Raw genomic sequence first — 23,204 nt, 5'->3', positions numbered from 1 at the left:
TGTTATGAACGGATGGAACTCTGGGGCTATGAGGGAGGAAGTGAAAAAAATCAGACTAGTTTGGAGAGGAGATGAATAGGAAGGAAGACAGCAGAAAAAAAATCAATGACGTAATGCAAGATTAAACTAAATCCAGAAGAACATAGCAGTGGAAAATAATAAAATATATCCCTACCTTTCGATGGAATTTTGTGGGATCTGCAAGATCTAAGCAAAAGCTGAGGGGCTCATCCTTATGCCAGGAGGCAGCTGTTTAGCAGAGGAAAATTCTGGGCTGGTGCAGTTGCACAACTTATCTTTTGATTGCACATCCACCTGCTGAGTTCTGGGGGCTTTGAAGCACTTCAATTGTACACCGTCTTTCATGTGAGAAGAGCCCTGTGTAAACGTGGCCACCAGCCACGTACCCTGCTCAGTGAAAATAAATTTTGTAAAAGAGAATCAAGGTTGGAGGCATAAATTGCTGCCTTACCGTCACGGCAATGTATGTCTTTGCAAATTGTCTCGGTTGGGACCATGTGGAAGCATGTTTGTAAGGATGCGAGTGATTTCTTGAGCCTCACACTTGCCTTTCTGCTCCCGTGGTTGGTGTGGATGCCATTGGGTAAAACCGCTTGTATCGTGGGGGCTGAAGCCTGACTCCCCAAAGCGATGTACATAGGAACGGCAAACCCAGCCCCTTTCAGACTTGTACCAGGAATACACAAGTGCATGTACTTGTTTTTACGAGTGTAATTTAGTAAGAGTCAGATCTGTGGGAGAAGTCTTTATCTCCTCTTCCTTCTGACTCAATTACATGATTTCCTTCTATCTAAACAAATATCACAGCTTAAGCTGGGACTTAATAGTGGGTCTCCTGGTAGGAGTTCAATCATGTTAGATGCTTTACAATTGCAAAGAATGTATAAACACATACGTTGTCCTTTTGGATCAGGTCTCATGTCTGTCCTTAATAGGAGCCAGTAGAAGTTTCAGAAAAGTGCATAGAAAAGCTGCAGCAGACAGATATATGATAGTCTGCCCTCCCAGTCCAGAAAAATATACCATTTTATGCCCTGAAGCATGAGTTTTATTAATCCTTCAACAATATTTTGGTATAATCATCAACTATTATAATTGCTCTGGATCATCTTGTCGTCTTTATAAATGCCTGCCCCATTTTTTAATCATGCCCCATTTTTTAATCATGCTGCCCCACAAAAAAATGAATTACACGTTTTAGATTTATGCTGTATGTCATGGTTAGCCCCAAAAGTTTGCAAATAAATAGGAGACAACAAATCCATTTTAGAGTGGGGATTAGGCCAAAATTTCAGTTTTCTGAAAGTGCCAGGATCCAAGAGGATTTGCAAAACACTGGGATCAATGGGAGGTTAGCACAGGTACGTTGTTAAAAACAACTATTTCTGCCCATTCCCATCTGTAGGCTCTTGATGCATTTGTAAATCCTCATCCTAAAGGTGGGATTGATGTCACCCATCTTCTGCCATCTAAATCTTACCTGTCTAGATTAAACTAATCTTTGGGCTTTGTCTGCAGTCAGCAGGGAGAGATGGATACCACAGGGGAAGATTCTTCCCAGAAGATAGCTTAAGGTAGATAAGAGCAATCGGTGCTTGGCAGGACCTTCTGCTGTCATTGAAATTTGAACAGGGAGAGATCTCACATGATAGTGAGCTCTGTTTCCCCAGCTCTGACATGAGCTAGTCCTAAATTTTGTGTCTAACAGATGTTTGCTCAGAAAATCTGGAAGAGAGAGAGATTCTGCAGCAGCCCTGAGAAACTCAGTCCAGCACTTACTGTCCCTACTGTTATATGGAATTTTGTCGTTGTGCCTTTGTTACTCCTCTCTGTGCTACAGCTTTGTGTTCCCGCTCTGTGCTGAGAAGCAGCTGTTTGCAGCTGCATTGCTGCAGCATCCTGTGGGGAGCAGTCAGAGTGTTCCTCCAGCTTGGGGGGGAAAAGCATTTCTGGATGGAGTGAAACAGAGAAGCTATCTGGTAAAGCAGACCTGCAGAATCCCTATATGCTGTTAATTAACCCAAGTCAATTAATACAGGTCTTCCAGCAGGTGACTAAACTTGTGATTTAGCCCCATGTGTTTCCACACCTAAGTCTGAGCAGATGTAGAGAAGTGAACACAAGCACCCTCCAACTTCAAGCTAAAACCATCTTTCTGCCACCCCATGGTGTATGTGCACATCGCTGGAGTTATCGAGCATTTGGGATTTTCACCATTTGCCTCCTTCATTCCCTGGCTGACTCTCCTTGCTGCTCTCTTTTTCCTTCTCCCTTTTATTTCTGAAATAGCCAGAGCCGTGATGAGAAACTGTGGGTCGCCCGCTCGTGTTTGGCCCATGAGCAGCTGGGTGTTGACGACCATCTTTCCCCATCCTTGGCTGGAAGGAAGAGAGGTCGATGCTGGTTTTACTGGGAGTGGAGGTTGTGCTCTCAGAGATGAGCAAACATGGGGATGGCAGCACGACCAAGCGTATTTCAGCAGTGGAAGGACAATGTCCACCAGGAAACTTCCAATCTCTGCATTCCTAGGCCAGAACTTGGCAGCGTGTACATGACAATAAATCAGGCAAACAGTGCAGCAGACCCTATTCTATCCTCAGTTTCACCATAAAGCTGAAAATAAGAGGTTCTGTGTTATTGGTGCATTGTGATATGGTGCTGATTATCTATAGGGCTTCAAGCAGAGAGAACCATCAAAATAATAGCTCGTTGTTGCTTGTATTCATATTCTATTCATAATAGGTGTTTGACCCTTTATATGCTACACTGAATTTCATTTGCTGGAAACCTTAACATCCCTTATGAATTTTGTAATATTCTTTAGTTTAAATCAGGCTTTTAACAGAAATAGTTGAGTGTGTTGCTGAATTTGTGTTTGTCTAGTGGGATAGGTTGAGGTGAAGCGAAACGTGTGGTGGAAGCAAAGAGGAGCTGCTGTATGCAAACCATCCTTTTCATGTACTTACTGTTTTGAGTGCTGTGATAAAAAGGATGTATCACAGCATTTTTATCACATCGGCTGCTTCGTCTCTCTAGCTGAAGGATGGCAAAGGGCCTCCTTTCATCTGGGGGATTATGAGCACCACCAGGTTGGGTTGACATTGTTGGAGCTTTCATCTTTCGTTCTAAGTTTTGAAGCATGATTTGTGGTTCTGTTGTTCCCTGTCTCATGACTTAATGTTTAGTGGGAGCGGAGAGCGGTTCCTTACCCAAGAAGTTCAGCAAAAATAATTAAACTCGAGAGGGCGGGAGGGAGAAAGATGGGCCAGCTGAGTGCTACCTCTTGGTTGGCGAAGACCCTACAGGTCTGGAGCTCAGTTCTAGTTGCACAGCGGGTACCTGGATTGCCATTTCTGCCGCCTTCGCCCAAGCAAAATCTTCTTAAGCATGAAACATGACACACTGCCCAGTTTCATGCCTCTAGTCCCAAAACAGGGGTCCATCAGCTGACGGATGCATCAACTGATGAAAGAACATCAGGTCAGAGGACGCAAGCAAAGGGACACAGTTAGTGGGCAGTGCTGACTTGTTTTCTGTCTGTATTTTTAGCCATGCACCCAGTTTCTTCACCTTTAAGTTGGTTACATGAACCCAGTAATTTATCCTGGGGAGTATCTGTGGGGTGTCAAGGCAGGAGGAGCTGGAAGAGGCAACTTTGCCTGGAAACCTCCACTCTCCTGCTCTCCTCAGGTGTTTCCCAGCCTGTTCTCTGGTATAAATGAAGTGCTCCCGTTTGTGTGCTCCAGCTTCTGAATGCAGAGGAAGCTGATTCCTCTGGGGTGAACTCCAAATAAAGCAAACTCGTCTTTTCTAGTTGACTCATGTATTTGCCTTTAGTGATTAGTGTGTATTCCTTTAATATTGAAATAAGATTCATATATAAAGCAGAACACACAAGAGCATATCTCTGTAATAATGAGGAGAGTGATATCATTTTTGGATGTAACATTTTTATTTCCTTTTTTTTTTAATTGTCAGGTTTTCTGGCACTCTTTGCCCAGACTTTCAATCCTTCACCTTTATGCCTGTGTTTATTTAGTGTTGCAGCTTTTCCTGTCCGAGTAATATGTATTTATATATTGGCTCTTGCTTATGCAGTTTAGGGTATGCCTTCAAGCAAAGGCTGAACTCAGCAAGGGCAGAGCCCTCAACACAAATGACAGGGGATGTCACAGCTCAGGTTATGATTTTAAATTCCAGCATCTAAAATGAATTGCCCTGCCCTGTCCCTTCATACTGAGCATTTCTGGTGCTCGTCTTCTGCAAGCATTTCAAGGAAAAGAAGAGGCAAGAAGAGAGAATGTAACTTAACCACTTTCTTCTCCTTTTTGAGCATCATCTTCCCATTAGCCTGTGCTGCCATGTAGCTCAGCTGGTTTGGTGGTCCTGCCCAAAGGAAGCCTCTCCAGACGCTCATAGGGTGTTCTATGGGGATTCGCTTATTCTGTTATTAATAGGGACCCAAGTCTGCACGTCTCCTGTGTGTCCGTGGGAGCTGGAGCCCTGGTCCTGCTGGCTCCAGGACCGAGCGCTGCAGGTTGCACAGCCCGTGCAGGGAAAAAAGCCTCTGTGCTGGATTCCGCGGTGTCCCGCTGTGCAAGGAGACGGTGTCCCAGGGGAGATGACCCTTCCCGATTCAACAGACCCAACTCAAACTCTACAAATTCAACTCAGTTGGCAGCCAAGTCCCAAGGAGTTCATTGGGGAGGCAGGTGGATTAAGAGGGCTGGTTTTCAAAGGGTAGGATCTGACTTGAAGAGAACAACATGCTTTCCGTGCCAAATAAGGAGATCGTTACTAATTCCTTTCTTCCAGGGTTTAAAAACCAGCGTGATGGCACGTGTCCCATACATTATATGTTACTTCCCCAGCACAGCCGCGGGGTTGTCCATATGTAAATCCTCATCTGCAGTTTGACAGCAAGGTGAGAGGTGATGAGAGGCGAGAGAGTTGGGATGTTCAGCCTGGAGAAGAGAAGCTCCAGGGAGACCTTACTGTGGCCTTTCTGGACTTAAAAGGGGCCAATAAGAAAGATGGGGACGGACTTTTGAGCAGGGCCTGTTGCGATAAGACAAGGGGTGATGGTTTTAAACTGAAGGAGGGAGATTCAGGCTGGACACGAGGAAGGAATTGTTGGTCCTGAGGGTGGTGAGAGCCTGTCCCAGGTTGGCCAGAGAGGTGGTGGCTGAACCATCCCTGGAGACATCCCAGGCCAGGCTGGACGGGGCTCTGAGCAACCTGAGCTGGTGCAGATGTCCCTGCTCGTGGCAGGGGGGCACTGGGAGAGCTGGGAAGGTCACTTCAGCCCAAACCATCCTGTGATTCAATGACTGAGCAGGGTGAGAAATGTGGTGTCAGGGGAAGCATCAGGATGGGGAGCACCCTTCTCAGAGGGCACGTAGTTGTGCAAAGAGCGTTGTAGCTGAAGTGCCTTTGCTCATCTCAGTTTGCTGGTTGGGACTGGGCAATACCACAGACATAGCCCCGCTACACCTTTCTCTTCCTCTTGTGTTTTGCAGCATCCCCTTCAATTAAGCTTCTTGTGGATGACCCGATAGTGGTGAACCCTGGAGAAGCGATCACCTTGGTCTGTGTGACGACGGGAGGGGAGCCAGCCCCCAGCCTGACCTGGGTGAGGTCTGCCGGCGTCCTGCCCGAGAAGACAGTCCTGAACGGCGGCACTTTAACCATCCCTGCCATCACAGCAGAAGATGCTGGCACCTACAGTTGCATCGCCAACAACAACGTTGGAAATCCTGCAAAAAAGTCCACCAACATCATTGTAAGAGGTAAGCCGAGCTGGCCAACTAGTGGCCTTTACTTTGGAAGGTGAATTCAATCCTAATCTGACAGGGTAGCAATGTTCACATAGCGGTGTCCTATGTTTCCAAACATATTTCTGGTAATCTCTAATAAGGTATGAGTTGAATTAGTGCTGGTTTCAAATAGCCAGTGGCTCTTGCGCTTGGCTCAAACCCCTTAGGTGGAACATGAGTGGCGTGGTGCCCCTTTGTATTGTGAAGATGCAGCAGCTCTCCCATCCAAACCGGGGACAAATGATCTCCAAAGGACACCGTCTTTTCTGGACATTGCCTGTGACATGCTGTCTTGGCAGCAAATGCATCCCAAGCTCCTGGAGATGTCATTACCTACTTCACCTTCATCTTCCTCCTCATCGGCTGAACGTGTTATTGAAATAAAGGTTGTTGTGCACACTGTGAATCTGCTGCCATCAGACGACTTGCTCCCTGGGTAGGAGCTTTAGATTAGTACTTATGCTTTAATTATACTGAATAGTGGGATAAATGTCTGTTTGAGATAAAAGAGAAGAGTACTTGCAGAACAATTACTGCCAGGTGGAGGGAAACTCTCCCCTGGTTGTTTATCATGTTCTGGATAACCCCAGGGACATGGGCGGTTGGTTTGGAGAAGGAGTTCGATTGCCTGATAGGCATCATCAGAGTGGATTAATCTACCTGAACTAAACAGTTCATCTGAAACTAATTTTCCATAATCTAATCTCTGAATGGTAGTGAAACATAAGCTCTCATTTTATAGGAACTTAAATAATAGCATGTGATTAATCATACTCAGGAGAAACTGCTGTATAAGGAGCCAGTGGTGTGAATATTTTATGAGAGCCATAACCCCTGTTCACTTCTTATTGCCCAACATATCACACTCTTCAGCAGGATGAGGAATTAGAAGCTATTTCTGTGCTGGGGGTCAGGGAGGGAACATTGCGTCAGCCTAGGTCTGCAGAAGTTTATCAGGAGACGTCCCCAGATTTATTTGTAATACCGTGTTTCCATTTGAATTTTCGACATTTGACTTAGGGGTTCTGTTGTCAAGAGGCAAAAGCAGTCTTGTTTCAGGAACATCATATCGACTTTAATTTGCTGTGATTTACAATGGTGATGAGGTGGTGAAGGGGAGATGTGAGTGAAACACACGCTCGGAATAAGCAAACGGAAAAGACAGTCTTTGTGTGAAAAGAAATCTCAGTATTTTAATTGACCCGGCAGACAGCACCGGAGAGCCCAGAGGAAACGCCAGAGTCCCTCACTCCCTGCAGATACAAATTTCATGAGTCATAGCATAATAATATGCCCTCACATTTTTATTTATAGAAGACCGTGTCTATGAGATGCCTAGGAGCTGCAAGATGTTCAACAAAATATCATTAAAGCATTTGAGGTGAATTTTTTCTTTTTCTGTTCTCTGCTGTGTGGCCCTGTTAATTCTGAGAAGGGACCACGATGAGTAGTAATCCATTAAATAATCGAAGCACCGCTCTCTTCTAGCCCCTGTGCATTGCTACCTGCTAGGATTTTCCCCTTATTATTTCTGTTAAAGGGGAAGAACTGTCTTTTAGGGAAAAAAAAAAAAATCTTTGTTCAGTCTTGGTTGATTTATCTCTACTAAATTGATGGTGAGTGTAGGAGGGAAATATTAGAGAAATTTGTATCAGAGTTTTGATTTTACTTTGCATATGTATTTTTTAGTGTGTTGCCTGTAGCTTGTTGTTTCTCTCTGTTTCATCTCTTTTTTTGTTGTTGTGTACCAGGATTTTCACACAGCAGCTGAGGAGAAAACGGTATTTACCTGAAATAGCATCTAAGCCTTGCAGGAGAAGCATTTGGTAAACGCATTTCGCGTCTTCTGGCAGGCAGACTACCAGTCCCAGGATTAGACAATAATCCTCTAATTTTACCCAGACAGGAATGTAAAGTTGTTTCAAAGCATCATCAGGACTCAGATGAAATTGGTTCCATTTAAAATTCACTAAATTTCACTGTGCATTTATCTAAACATGCCTTTATTGTACGTGCATGATTCCATGGATGCTGCCTTACCTTCAGCAACTCTTGATATTTTTTTTTTCCCTGGGCATTTTCCCATCTTTCTGACTACCCACCACACCTGACTTTGAACTCGTGGTGAATGATGCCATATGGCCACCATGCATTTAAAAATAATTTAAAAAATAAAATGCAAAACGAGAGAGCGTCCTCAAATAGAAACAGAAGTAAGTAAATGAGTAACAAAAGTAATTTATTTTTTCTTGAAAGTCAGAAATTATGTGGATCAGGAAGCAGTAGAGGCAAGAGATGAGGCTGTGTTTAAAGAGCAGATTCAGGCATTGACTTGACATGCAGGTGTATTCAGGTCAGCTCTGTGCTCCTCTATCCGTCTTTTCCGAGACCCTTAAAAAATGCGGATAAATATAGAGAAACGGCAAGATGACCAGATATCACGGCTTGGGAGAATATTTGTGTCACCTGAGAGATGGTGCAAAATGTGCCCATGTGGAAGTGCTGTGTAATGTGAGTTCTCTGCCTCTGCAGGGTGTAAATAACTAGTAATAGGCGTTCTCCGCTTCTGCAGGTTGTAAATAACTGTTGTAGTTTCTGCGATGGCCACGTGCTGCCGAAGGAGCGGTGGGATTGCGGGTGCCCCTCAAGGTCTCAGGGTGTTGCTTTCCATTTGTCAGCTCCCAAGATGTATCTGGAAGCTTCCAAATATGTTTAAGCATTTAATATGTTCTCTGTTCTTCTGCTGTTACTTGATCTCCTCCCCTTCCAGTGAGCATTGGTATGGAAGATGGTTGTTCTTAACAGAAAAAAACACACTAAAGCCGCCATTGCAGAGAGGAACCCATTTAGTCATAGCAGTCTTTAATTTTTTTTTTCTCTCTTTTGGCCTGTATAACTTAAAAACAATTGTAAATCCTTTCAACAAAAACAAGCTGAGTGCTTGCCCATTGGTTTGGATGAACATGGATCATTTGCAAAACAAGAGGAGTTGCACACAGCTGCCGAGGGACGAGACTCCCTCACCTGCTGCCTCCTTACGCAGTTAATTAACATTTCAGATAAAGCAATGTCTTTCAGAGATACTCCTTCCTTAAGCAAGTTGTGAGCTGCAAACTCTGCTCCCTTTGCCTCCATTCTGTTGTGTTAGTGCCTTTCTCTTTCGGCTGTGAGATGATATTGATGAAAAGTTTTGCTGGGATGATAGAGAGAAATTGTTTTGGGTACCATGATGCGGTTCCTTAAGAGGCGCAGATGTAATGCAATATCTTTTATTTCCTCCATTTGTTTTGAACAGGAGCTCACCAGAGGCGAATCAGCAACTGTGTGCTGCTTACCTGTTGAGATTTTAGTGAAAGTTTGTGAAATAAATCCATTTTAAAGAATGCCGTTATCGTGTTAACTGTACCCAAAGTTATTGCAAAATATTTCATTCCATCAAAGGCATTGTCATCCATCAAGGTGTCTTGGGTCAAACCAGAGAAAGAAGAAATTCTCTTTTATTTCAGCAAAGCTGACTGCTCACCAATTCTAATTACGAAAGTTTCTTTCTAAGTATTTTCTTTAGATTAATGAGTTCTTTAAATGATTGCAAGTCTGCTGGCATTTGAGTATTGCTGGGCGTTCTCATCAGTGGCGTCTTCGCGTCCTGCTCTCAGACTGATGATTAGATCAGCTTCCCAGAATGTATTTCTAGACAAAACCATTAGAAAGTAGAGGACACTCTAAGGGAATCTTGACTCCTCTTGAAAAAATTTGATTCTTTTCTCCTTCTCTTAAAACAAAAGAAAAACAATCCCCATACCTGATGTGTGTATTTTTTGCTGAGCTTGCTTGAAGGATGTTCTGGTTTTCTGACTTTTCTATGGGAGAGAAAAAAAATGTTCTGATGCGATGGAAATCATTTGTCATGAAAGCCAGGATGGGGGAAATCCGTTGCACTTGTTTCAAAGTTCTTTCCCACCCAAAATATTTCTGTTAATTTGCTTTCATCATGAATTTGTCACCATATACCTCTGTCAGTCTCAACAAGGGGGTAAATGATAATCAGTCTTCCTATGGATATTGCATTAGTTAAAATTAGAACGTTGTTCACTTACAGCCCTTGGGCCAACATACATGGTGATACGGACACTTCTTCGTGTCCCACTCATGCCCAGCTATGCAGGGAGGACTTCGCCTTGTTGGCCGGACCTTGGTAGGTAGAGATGTCACCCGTGATGTGACCCCAGGCTCGGTTCCTCACCTTGGTCTGGCATGGGCCCTGAACATCCAGCTTACCCCGCGTCCCAGGAAACTCTTCTAGCCTGAGGATCTGTTAGACTTTGCTGTTGGAGGTTATTTTACTCCTTTAAAGCAAAAGGCCTTAGAGAAATGGTAATTTTGGCCTTGTAATCCTTAAAATACTACATAAAAGCATGATCATCACACTACTGTACAGATTTGGGTGACAATTGGAAGTGTCAAAAGAGGCAGGAATCAAGATAATCACGTCTGCAGCTTCTGAAAAATTATACATTTTCAAACATGACTCGAACTGGATACTCAGAATTATGAGAGCATGGAAGAACAAATACTCCAAAGACACTGCAAAGGGGAAAATGAAAATAAAATCTTGCTGTAGCTACCAGTATGTCAATGAAAAATTAAAGACTTTTAATGATGAAGGATGTAAGGTGTCACCTCCATCCAACAAGAGAGCAAAAAATGCTGGGTAGCATCTTTGAAGGACACCTGTGCATCAGATGGGGAAACAGGTAGAGCCAGAGAATTGTCTTACAGGTCTTAAAGTACAGAGCACCGAAATGATTTGGAAGGGTGTCAGCGTGCGCCAGCTCAGGTTTGTTGCCTCATCAGCAGATTCTCCCATTACCTGCTTTAAAGAGATCCCTTTGTCTCTTCCATTGTAACTGCAATGGGTTTTTTTTTAATGGCAATTGACTCCGACTGTGTGACTTTTCCCTTCTGTGAAGCAGAAAAGTAATGTCTGGAGTTAATTTTTCAAAGGGGCGGGATTCCCTGTCAGTTTAAATAAAAAATAATAATTTTAAATGACCTGTGCTCAACATCAGCACAAAAGCTTTTGCTGAACAAAAAGCACTCTGGGGAAATGCATTTTAAGGCTGAGATTGCCGGAAGTACCTATTCCATTATGCCTTTAAAAATGCATGTGAACTGTGTAGTAGTGATTACTAAAAAGAAGATTAAAAAAAAAAGACGCAGATTGTGAAATAAATGAAATTTCTATTGCTTTCGTGATAGATTTTAAAAAAAAATCCTGTAATCTGGTATTACTGACGTCCGTTCTCACACACCTGCTTACCCTTCTGCTTTCCTGCAATGGCTGTTTATCCCAGAGCTTTTTCTTTAGAAATTTCCCCAATTGGTTTAGAGCAGCTGGATGATATAAGGGATAAAAACAAGTGTCTGGTTGTACATCAGCAGCCCTGCTCGCGTCTCTTGAAGTGCCAGAACAGATGCAAGGCCCACAAGTTTTATCCAAGAGTTGGAAATTGGGTTTTAGTGGCCCCGGTGACAGTTGCCACCTGGTGGGTCACCTTGGCAGTTGTGCAGCTGGATGCTGGCCGGTGTCCGCCTGACGCGCGTGATGGTTTGCTGGCATCACCTGTGACAGTGGAGCGCTGGTTGGGGATGCCGACTCCAAGCCTAAAATGTTGAGTTTTCTGTGCAACGAGCAGAAGGACCTTTTTTCCCCTTCATTTTTTTCCCCTTCTGTGTTGTGCTGGAGAGAGTCCAGCGCAGCCACGAAGATGCTGGAGGGAGTGGAGCATCTCCCGTGTGAGGAAAGGCTGAGGAGCTGGGGCTCTGGAGCTTGGAGAAGAGGAGACTGAGGGGTGACCTCATCAATATTTACAAATATATAAAGGGTGGGTGTCACAAGGATGGAGCCAGGCTCTTCTCGGTGACAACCAACAGTAAGACAAGGGGTAATGGGTTCAAGCTGGAACACAAGAGGTTCCACTTAAATTTGAGAAGAAACTTCTTCTCAGTGAGGGTGACGGAACACTGGAACAGGCTGCCCAGGGGGGTTGTGGAGTCTCCTTCTCTGCAGACATTCCAACCCGCCTGGACACCTTCTGTGTAACCTCACCTGGGTGTTCCTGCTCCGGCGGGGGATTGCACTGGGTGAGCTTCCGAGGTCCCTTCCGATGCATGACATTCTGGGATTCTGTGTGATTCTGGGAAGGTCTCACAGCAGACTGATGATACTAGTGTTTTCCTCATGGCTGGAGAACGCCGAAGGCCTTGGCAAGTATCCATATGCATAAAACAGACATTACTAGACCACGCACAAGTGGTGACCACCGTTGACGTCCTTATGAGGGACCGTGCGGGCGCCTGGAGCCGCGTTGCGTGGGGGCTGCGGGGCTGTAGGTCACCAACAGGGATGAGGTCCGTGGGATGGTCCAGTAGGGTGGAACCGCAGCAGCGCCCATGCTGGGCTTCAGCAGCCATCGATGGTTGTGCTGTCCTTGGGGCAGACTAGAAAGCAAGAGGGATTTCATCAAAGTGCCAAGGTTGTGAAATTCATATTCCAGAATAGCACTGGAAGGGCCTTTCCGGGTCATCAAATCCAGGTGTCTTTATCCCCCAGGCATTCGTTTCATCTCATCTCTTTTATGACCAGCTCCACCTGCAGTTTTGATAGTTTTCTTCCAGCACCCTCCCAGCTCTTCAGTGTTCGGTTTTGGGCCCCTCACTTCAGGAAAGGCCTTGAGGTGCTGGAGCGAGTTGAGAGAAGGGAACGGAGCTGGTGAGGGGCTGGAGCACAAGGGTGATGGGAGCGGCTGAGGGAGCTGGGGGTTCAGCTGGAGAACAGGAGCTGAGGGGAGACCTTCTGATCTCTGACCTGCCTGAAAGGAGCTTGGAGCCAGGGGGGGTCGGGCTCTGCTCCCCAGGAACAAGCGCCAGGACCAGAGGAAACGGCCTCAAGTTGCGCCAGGGGAGGCTGAGGTTGGATCTGGGGAACAATTTCTCAATCTTAAGCAATTTACTTGGCTTTTTGAGCATGAGGACACTTTACTCCAAAAAAATAATACCAGCCAAATGTGATTTTTTCACCAACACATGCACTCTGTGAGTGAGATTTCAATGAGACAGGTTTTAGCCTGGAAAACCTGATCTTGCAGCATGTTGCTACAATGACAAGTCACTAGTGCACTATCCTAAAAGTTTACAGCTCTGAGAATGAATGTGTAAAAAAGTTGAGCTTCAGAGTTTAATAAGTCCATTTATTTTTATTATCTGCAAGAGCAGTCTCGGGCATGTGGGCTCTCTCCCAGGCTAGGGTGTATCACAGATGAGTTCATAAAATGGTTCCATATAAAAATGTAGATGGTTTATTGATTCTTCTGCCCTTTCATTAGGACTTCCCAGAATTTTTTGTGTACAGAAATTTTATTTTTTTTAAATAGGTTTGTTGCTCCACAATGCACCCTGTGGTGCCTGTTTGGCAGCACATACCACAAGGATATCTCAGAAGGGATTTCAGGAGATGGTTTGCATTTGATCTGTCTCCTTCTGACCCTGGCAGTGCGGCTGCTTCAGGTAGCCACATTTTTCTTCACCGAGGGCAGGGAAAAAAGTTTTCTTTGCTGTTGGTTGGCTAACAATTATTAACTAATAATGCATGATATTTTTTTTTTCAGGGGTGCGATGTAATAGTTTAATATTCTGTTAGACCTTGGCTGATTAATACATGATGAGGTGTGTGTAGTCTTAACAACATTATCATTTTGACCGAAAAAAATGAGTTTTTCAAAATTTTGTCTTATCCTGAAGAGAGAGGAAGAGAAGAGGAAGAACAGTGCACAATGTTTTGTTCTGATGTTACCAAGATACTTTGACCTTGAAATGTGTTTTAAGGTGCGTACTTGTATTACATCAGGCAACTGCGAATGAGATTGGTTGGTCTCTGCCCAGTCCAACAAATCATTTTGGAAAGTTTTGTTGGATCCTGATTAATTTTTGAGACATTGAACTGTGGAATAAAAACAAAGTGTTGAAGGGAAATGCATCCCATGTTGGAACAAATCCAGACTCTAATGAAATCCTGCAGTTGAGTAAAGCTCTGGAGCCACACAAGAAGCAGAAGACGGGGACAATTTGGTGTGGAAACCGTGGAAACGGGGGGTTTGCTGGTTTGCTCTGGGTTTTGGAAGAAAGGCAAGTGCTGAGTTTAATTTGCAGTGTGTGGGCAAAGAGAAGAGTGAAGATTTACAATGTATTACTTTTGGGCATCCAGGAAAATTCAGCAAGGATTTTTGTTGGGGTTTTTTCGGTTGGTTTTTTTTTTTTTTTGGACAGCTTTGGCACAAGAATTAAACTTGATAAAGGCATCGGCCCTGGAAAACACCCAGCTGTAATGTTCAGAGGATTTATAATCTGTTTGGCAAGTGCACAGCCCACCGGGGCGTGTGTCAGCTTCCCTGAATTGTTTAATTTATATCCCAGTTCTTGTCTGGCTTGTGAGGAGACTTGTGAAGTTCCCGTTTGCCTGTGGATGGGCAGCCCCAAGCCCACGGGTTTGCCCGGGATTACATTGGTACATTCTCTTGGCAAGCTGGGGATTTTGTAGCATAGGAAATGGTTTGGGGTTTTTTTTCTCTTTTTTTTCTGTTTGGGGGTTTCAGAAAGTACTAAATGCTAGCTGTCAATTTTTCACCACATATTAGTCAGCCTTTGTGTTTTTTTGGTTTTTTGGTTTTTTTTGCTATTTCACCCTCGTGTACCCACATTGATGTGTTTGAATCCTTACCTGCATCTGCTGAAAATCCAGGATGAACGCAGCTGGCAGCTGGGGCTGGTCCATGGTGTAGGACACTCCAGTTTTTGTCCCCAGAGCAGCTTTATACTGGAGTGACACCATTGGGACAACTCTGGTTTTCACAAGGAGGCAACCACAGGCAGAAGGTTGGGCAACGTCTCCATCCTGGAGGTTTCCAAGCCCTAGACAACCTGGGCTGAGCTCAGCTCATGCCCTGCTTGGAGCAGGAGATTGGTCTGGAAATGTCCCGAGTTCCATTCCCACCTCAATATTTCGAATTCCCACCTGAATTCCTCTTCTTTTCTTCTCCTCTTCGCCTCATCTTCTTCTTCTCTTCCTTGTCATCATTTTCTTCTCTCTTGACTATTTATGTCTGAAGCAGTTAAAAGAGAAACCATGCTGTGTTTCACCTACTTTGATCTCAGCTTCATCTATTTAATGGATCCTACACCAAGTAACTTGTAAACTGAAATCTTCATTACAAAGAAGTATACCCCGCCCCTTTCTTCAAAAGGAAAGCAGTTAAAGAAATAGAAGCTAATTAACTAGAGCACATGTGAAAACAGACACCTGCCACATGGCATCTCTGGAATAATAAATCATTTTCTTTTAAAAATTAGCAGCATTTATAAAAATAGAGACAAAACCTGAAATCTCTCCACAGTATTTGCATTTAAATTGAAAATGTGAATGCATCTGGTCTTGTAAGTGCCAAATAATTACTCGATATTAAAAAAAGTTTGGAGATACTCTAGTAGAAGATGCTTGACAACTTAATTGTTCTGATAGCTACTGACAGTGAAGGTTTTTAAAAAAACTTTAAACTAAAACCGTGTTGACAGAAGCAAAATGAACTGTTGGTAAAATGCTGAGAATATGTGTCTTTTTTTTAGCAAGACTTCAAGTCTGTCTTTGGATAGAAAGGTGACTATAGGGAACACTCAGGCAGCACAATTTTGTCACCATTATCCTGCAGAGTCCTAAATACCCTATTTAAGAAATTTGAATTTGGAGGGTGATCAATGTTGGTGCATTCTCCCTAAAAGCTCCGTGGATGTTGATGTAGTCGTGCTATTTTTTAATGTTTTCCTTATGACCCAAACAAGGAGCCCCCTGCCTGCTTGCTCGGTGGGTGTGTTTTCTGCTGGAAAGAGTTCTCTTATGTGAAAACATCAAATAGTATTATTTGCTGCTAATGGAGGTGAAGCTAGCTCTGTGCAGAGCTCATGGGTGGTTTATTTGATGTTGGACTGATTTTTTAATTCTGAGCAAAATGTGCAGACCAGCTTTCAGAAGAAAGTTTCCTTAACTCAGCAGTGGACCAAGCAGTTACAGGGTTATAGAGATGAGCCATGAAGTAAGTGAGATTTCCCTGCTAGAGGAGAAATAAAACAACAGTATGATGTTGACCTTGGCAGACCTGGTGGTCCCTACCAGCCAAGAATTAATCTGAATAACAGAGAACAAAATAGATGCAACTGCTGTGTAGGCAAGCTGGCAAGACTTTGAGGATTTAATTCCAAAAGTGCTGTGGGCTATGCAGATGTTGAGGGATCTGTCCCATCCACTTTCTTCTCAACTAGTTCAGTTTTCCTGTAAGAGAAAAAGGTGAAGCCCGTGGCTGGACACAAGGTGGTCACTCTAGGAGTTTCTAGGTCCTATGAACTGGCTGGAAGACAAAGCACGTATTGGTGGATTTCCACAATTTTGGTTTTCTGGGGAGTTTATTGCTTTGTTTGGTTTCAAGAATAACCAGGGAGGGTGACTGTTCTTACTGAAAGACACGGAAACGTGCCCTGGTTTGGTCTGTGTGGTGGATCTGCAAACCCTGCAGACCGTAGCTACCATGACTAATTATTTGAGACCCAGTTTGAACACCCCAGGATGGCTTCTTGTGACCTGTGGTGCAGGATGGTTCTCAAGGTTGTTCAGAGACAAAGAGCGCAAGCTGGATGCAAAGAGGCGTCTGTTGCCTCGCAATCACTCTTTGATCAAAAACCCCACAAACGCTCTGATTATAGTAGCTGCGTGTTAGAATAGCACAAAAAATCAAAAGTGAGAAGTGGAAGGAGGAGACAGAAGGACTTTGAGAAACCTTGGGATACGCAGAGGGAAGAGCTCAGGCACCCCAGGCTGCCGGTGTGCTGTCTAATTAGAAGTGCTCAGTACACGGGGACAATGAGGAAAAGCAGATGGAACTGTCAACTGCAGCTTTTCTTTTCCTCATCTGTTATTTTAATTAGTGACCAGCAGATGTATGGGCATTTAACCATATATTTTAGCCTTTTTGAAATGTATCTTCTTTAAGTAACTTAGTATTTGGACGTTTTATTTTTTTTCCTTCTGTGTATATGATTTCCTCAAATCCATAAGTATTATTTCTCTTGCTGTTTGGAAAATTCACTTCTCAAAGCACCAGCTGGAGCCGGAGTTTTTATCCAACCATTCAACAACTGCATCCCATCAGTAAAGCTTCCTCTTCTTTATCACCCACGAGTCACTCCCCGCTCCAAACTCAAACCCACCAACACATCCTGAGATCCGGTTTCACTGAAGCAAAATTTTCCACCCCTGGCATGAAGCACATGTCCTGGCTGGATCTCGGGTACGTTTGGACGTGAAGCTCAGATGTGGCCGTGATGTTCACAGCAGAGTGGTGTGGCCTCAAAAAATCAGTTTGTAACTGTGACCTCCTGCTTGTTATTGAAATTTTCCATACATGGTTCCGTGTTCATAACAATGCTGAACGTGATGGATAATAATCATTTATCACGAAGGAGCAGAAGTTATTTTCTACAGAACAGTTCTGTCTGTGTCCAGAATTGATGTGCAAACTGTTCAGATGTCCCAATCCAGATAAACTTTCATCATGGAGAGCTGGTATCTGCAAACTTTGTTGTGGGGAGTACGGTTTTGCTCTTCTGCTTTAGAATTGGGCCAGAAGACTGTAATACCGAATTATTTCCTTTTCGTTATTTTTCTTTCAAATGTTTTGTTGGTTGGCAAAAGCAAACTTGAGGTTTCAGTGTTCCTTATAGACAAAATAATGTCAAAACGTATTATAATGTAGCAGAATGAAGTTTAACAGATCACACTGTGGTATTCACCAGTTAGAAAGATATTTTGGACAATTCTTTAGTTTTCTCTACTCAGCTTAGCTGTTTGATAATATAGTTTAAGGCAATATCCTGTAGAATATCAAAGGCAATGCAGCTTTGTTGCTCATGGCCAAAATAAACAAAGACTTAGTGTTTCTTTGGAGTTTATGATGGGAACTTTGTTTTGCTTCTGTTGATTTGATAGAGGTAGACGTGTTAATGGAGAAAGAAACATCAGAGAGGGATTTCCATGATTCTTTCTTCAGTGGGAGACATTAATTTAGTAGAGATCCAGTTATGCTGGGCTTTGACATAAAAATAAATGAACCAGACAATATGGACCGCACTGCAGTTTCCAAGGGGCGGTACTGGAGCAGATTCCTTTGTTTCATACATTCTGCATATTAGTCCAAGTTTGCGATCGCTTTGCAATTAGTTACATGTATTGTTGTAATGCAGCAAAGCTCAAGTCACAGAAATGACATATCAGAGTAATGAGGTAAGTTGAAATGTGGCTTTTTCTCTGCTGTTTTACGTTTGAAACAGGTTATTTTAGGGGAACGTGAATAATTCAGAATTCCTGCAGTAAAACGTCACTCGATGTACTTCTATACGTTTTTGTGTGCCTTTAATGACAGTGAATGAAGTAATTTTGTTTATTCCTTATTTCTCAGGGATGGGATACTTACGATTTAATAAAGATCATGTGTTACTCATGGAATCCACCAAACCAGACCCAGTTGCTTGCACCACATGTATTAGATACATCCATTCTGTATGTCGAACTTGTGTATTTAACCGACTGCTGTATTTATTTATATTACACAGCTGGTTCCTTAAACCTGGCCAGGCAGAGGTGAGCTGCGTCTGGGACAAGCAAAATCCCTGAATTGCTCCTCGATGGGAAGGAAGTTGAGTTTTTATTTCCCTCCACAAAATCTGGGAAGCAGCAAAGGCTGCGAGTCTGAGCAGCACCGTTGGCTTCTCAAGGTGTCCCAGCAGATTAGGAAAAAGGTTTAGGTTTATTAATACATTTTACAAGTCTTTTAGCAACTATCTAAGATCTTTGTTGTAAGGCTGTGAATCTTTTGAATTGCGGTTGTGTGAAAGCGGGATTACTTTTCCCATCCGGAAGGCTCTGAGGAGATGGGGGACCTGGTGTGATTGAAGCAGGAGCTGGTGATAAGAGTTGACTTTCTTTCCCCACCACCTGCCGTATATCTCTCTCTGAAGGACCAATGAATCACCCCAGTAATCATCTTCAGGGACAAAGATCACAGTAGTAATGTGGAGAGTTGCTTCTCAGTCTTTTAAAGCAAGCAGCCGATGTCTGGATTAACAGACTGGAGTTTCTAGAGAATGAAGATGGGTTTTGCAGCTCGCTTTTCAAGCAAGCCGTTCCCGCGGTGCTTTCTGTCTTTTTATCCTTTGATGTGAAACAGAAATCAAGGCAAAGGGCTTAATCCAAAGCACACAGAAGCCATGGAAGGACTGTCATTCACTCTGGCGAACTTTAGATCAGATCTTTGGTCTCTTCCTTGCCATTTCTTGGCCTTAAAAATAAAATTAAGAATCTTTCCAATTAGCACAAATTCTTTTTCATGCATGTGAGAAGGAAACATTAGAGGTGGGTGACATCTGAGCACTAGGAAGGGGTCACTGCCTTGCCTGACCCAGGGGATGCAGCTGAAACACAGAACCCCAACAGTTTTGGAGGCGAGCTGGATGTGGAGCTGAAGCTGTTGGCACTTACTTGACAAAATACCAGTTCTGGGTGCCCAGAAACAAGTGGCGTGCTGGGTGCTGAGCCCACCAAACCCCCGAAATGTACTCGTGGTACTGCAAGACAAGTGCAGGTCTTTACATCTACTTGGCCGGTTATCAGATGACATTCTTGTTCACTGGGAACAGGTTAAAACAAAATCGCTCGCGCGCCTTCGCCGAATGGGAAGGGCAACAATGAAAATTAGTAGAAGCCACTTGTGGTGAGGTTGCGGAGGTCGGACCTTATGTGGCATCCAGCTGCTCAGTGAAGGTTGAAATCAGTAATTTGCACAGTTCTGCTACTTAATATTGCTGTTGCCACGGGCTGCATGCAGACGCAAACATCAGCGAAGACGATGCTGAGCGTTCCCCAGTGTCCTGCGTCAGCTCAGGAACCAGCCAGCGGCCAGTAGTTGTTATGTCAAAGCCTGCAACTAGTGCAGCAGCTAATGGATTCGCTTGTGGCGTTTGATGCCATTCAGGTGTCACAGAATGTGCATTTGTGAGATATGAATGTTTTGATGCATTAAAGGAGCATTTTGGGTCGATCGGGTGGGTGTGGGAAGGTAACGACTTAACCTGATAAATGCAAACAGACCTTGGTTGAGATACTGAAACGCGTTTTCGTTACTTTGAACTGCAATTAATGAGGAGGGCAAAGACAGTTTTGTGAGGAGTTTGAGGATGAAAACTGGTTCATCTTTGTTTATTTGATCACATCATAGTACTTTGGGGCCTCTTTGGAGAAAGGCTGGCACTTTCCTGAGTCTCAAAGTGCAGTTACAGCCTTATTTTCACATTTGCTGCTATTTTGTAGCCTTATGTGTTGATTATGTTCTGAAACCTCTGCTGGAATGCAGCTTTGGTTAGCATGTCTGCAGCACCATCTTCCACATTTTGCTGGTTAACCCTGTGTCTCTTTTATTTGCTATATCTAACCCCGTGGAAACCTTCCAATGCTGCCTCGAATGTAACCAATAGTACAGTGAGAAAATGGAATCAGAATCCATTGTGTGTTTCAGTGTATTTGACATGTCTGGAATTTATGGTCCAAGAACCTACAGGTGAGGATAATCCAAACCACTGTTTCATGGGGCTTGACCGTGCGTGCAAACCCATGTGCAGAATACACACAGAAATCAATTTTCTGTTACCTGGTGGATTTGTACAAGGCTCAACTCAGGTGTTCCCAAGAGGTCACTACATGACACAAGATGTAAATCAAATAGATCTGAAGTCTTTTTGAAGACCAAATCCAACATATGTGACTCTAAGAGTACAAGAAGCAGCTTTGTGTTCCCAAGACTGCTGAAGGCGCAGTCTCTCTGTAGAGGTCTACTGACCCCACGTCATTCTGCCAAGGGCAACTCTGTTAGTTCTGGATCTGAGACTGGCTTAATGGGGCCCTCCTTTGCTGTAATAACTTTTCTTTCAAAGACCTGAGCAGGGTCATCCCAGCCCCACCTGTCTCTGCCAGCTCTAAACTCTGACTTACAGAGTCCTCTTCTCCATCACAGAGTACCTGAGTGTGGTTCATCTGCTCGGAAGGGGTTTGGATGTGGTAGGTCAGGAAGTTTCCACTACGTGAAGTGATTTGGAGTCTCATCGTCTGGAGTGGGAGATCCAGCTTCAATAGCCATTTCCTACAAAGAGCTCTAGTTCCCAAGATGCTGTAGCACCATAGGTGAGGAGTTTGCACCATAGGTGCTACTGCCATTTTGAATACGAGGAGAAACTTCTTTGCTGGGAGGTGCCAGAGCCTGGACCAGGCTGCCCAGAGCGGGTGTGGAGTCTCCTTCTCTGGAGACATTCAAACCCGCCTGGACCGACCTGTGTGATCTGCTCTGTGACCCTGCGTGAGCAGGGGGGTTGCACTGGGGGATGTCCAGAGGTCCCTGCAACCCCAACCACTCTGTGATTTTCAGGATTTAGGAAGGGAGGTTTATTCTTGCTTAGGAATGGTAGCAGTACAGCATCCCGTGGTGCTTTTTTTCCTTGCAAATGAATGGTGGAGCGAGCCCACCAGGAATTCCGATGAGAGACACTCTAGTTTTTGAGCTGCTTCTGGTCCAAAGATTGAGCAACTCAACATGATCGCTCCTGGGACACTTCTGGCCATAGTCCGGTGTCAGAGAGAACTGGCCCCGTGCTGCTCCCATTGCCCTCCAGCTCCACATGCCTGCAGCTATCAGATGTTTTTTGGCACCTGCGGTTGGTTTCTTGGGGACATCTTCCAGGTATGGATGACGATTTTCATGTGCTTTGGTGGCACATGAGAAATTCCAAGGTACACAGCTAAATCGTAGAGATTGCTGTGCTTATTCTGGTGCCAAGTGAGATTAGGGATTTACAGACATGGGTTGTTTAATGATCGTACTTAACTCTGAAAAACACCGTATTTCAAAGTCTAATTTTCTGCTGAATTTGTTGGTGACAGAAGAAAATGCTGATAGCTGTGCAGTTTGTGGAGTCTTGGCGAATGGAGTGGTTATCCAGTACCTTGACTTTCAACCACAGGTTGTAGTTACACAGTTGTTGGATTGTTCGATGTGGGGATTTCATGGCTGTTAATGATGAATATAGTGTGTTTGTTTACATGGCTTTAGAGATGTTAAGAGGTTTGGTTTGGGGAATAGAGAAAAGGTAATTTCTAGAAAGTCTCTTAACTTTTTTCACGCAATGTGCGGAGTCACAGCCCGGCTCTCAACTCCTTGTATTTGGATGTACAGAAAAAGACAGTGTGGATGTACGGAAAAATGCACAGTTCTTCGATGATCAGAGTTTGCTGTCGCAAACCAGGACACTGGATGAACCTGCCCACTTATCACTCGTACCAACAGCCTGCATAAAACCAACCCAGCGAGCAACAGCCACAAATCTTTGTTGGTTTTGTCATTCAGTCCAAGAGGCAGAGAGTTGTACCCTCCCTGGCCCAAAGTTTGAGGTTCTGTACCCTTTATCTGAGCTGGCAGATGATGATGTAGCACTGGCCATAACTAAGGATGGATGAAAGTTAATGTGACTTTTCTATTAGACCTTGTTTTTCCTTTATAGGAATGAGAAACTGCTGAAATGGTCTCTATGAGCACTCAAAGCAAAGGAGAAAAATTCAGGAATAAAAATAGCTTATTGAGGTTACTTGCAACTAATTCTGCTAGAAATGTGCTGCTCATCATACCTATCATGAGTTATTGTTTTCTTTTTCCCTGTCCGAAAATAGTTAGCATAATATATTTGCTCATTTTTGTGTATGTAAGCAGTGTTTGTTCTTCCATTTTCAAACAAAAAAGTTGAGCTCGTGTTTCAAAATTACTTGCTGTGGCAGTTGCCAGCTGTCATATAATGCATGTTAATTCTGCTTCCTGGGGAACTGGCTGCAGCTTTTGAAAGGGAATGAGAGATGCTCAGTAAAGACTAGTGCATCACAGTGCAAATACAATGTTGATAAAACTCACAAAACTTTCCTATATAAAAGAAATAATAGTTAAATTCTTAAAAGCACATCAACCACTTGGATTCTTGAATACACAACTAAATAGCAGCAGACACCTCTCATGCCATACCTGATCAGCACAGCAAATATAACAATTTTTTCATTTTCTGATTAAAAGCGCTGGCTTCTGCAATGGAAGAAGTTTCTCACACCATGTGTGACGGAGTGTCCACAAGTAGCCAGATTTTCTGCTGCTTTTCCCACGTTGTAAAAAAAGCCTCCTAATT

At 43.8% G+C, this 23,204-nt stretch overlaps 1 protein-coding gene across 1 annotated transcript in view; it reads left to right on the top strand.

Annotated features, from left to right (window-relative positions):
- The window catches only part of MDGA2 (MAM domain containing glycosylphosphatidylinositol anchor 2), a 332,178-nt gene that overhangs the window by 187,366 nt on the left and 121,608 nt on the right, over positions 1-23,204 (top strand). Inside the window, exon 7 of the mRNA XM_065635574.1 lies at positions 5,541-5,810. Within this exon, the coding sequence (XP_065491646.1) occupies positions 5,541-5,810 (270 nt within the window). The remainder of the gene's footprint in view (positions 1-5,540; positions 5,811-23,204) is intronic.

The sequence above is a fragment of the Caloenas nicobarica genome, chromosome 5 (assembly GCF_036013445.1).
Source record: "Caloenas nicobarica isolate bCalNic1 chromosome 5, bCalNic1.hap1, whole genome shotgun sequence".
NCBI classification, from domain to species: domain Eukaryota; kingdom Metazoa; phylum Chordata; class Aves; order Columbiformes; family Columbidae; genus Caloenas; species Caloenas nicobarica.
This window is presented reverse-complemented; position numbering and strand designations above follow the sequence as displayed.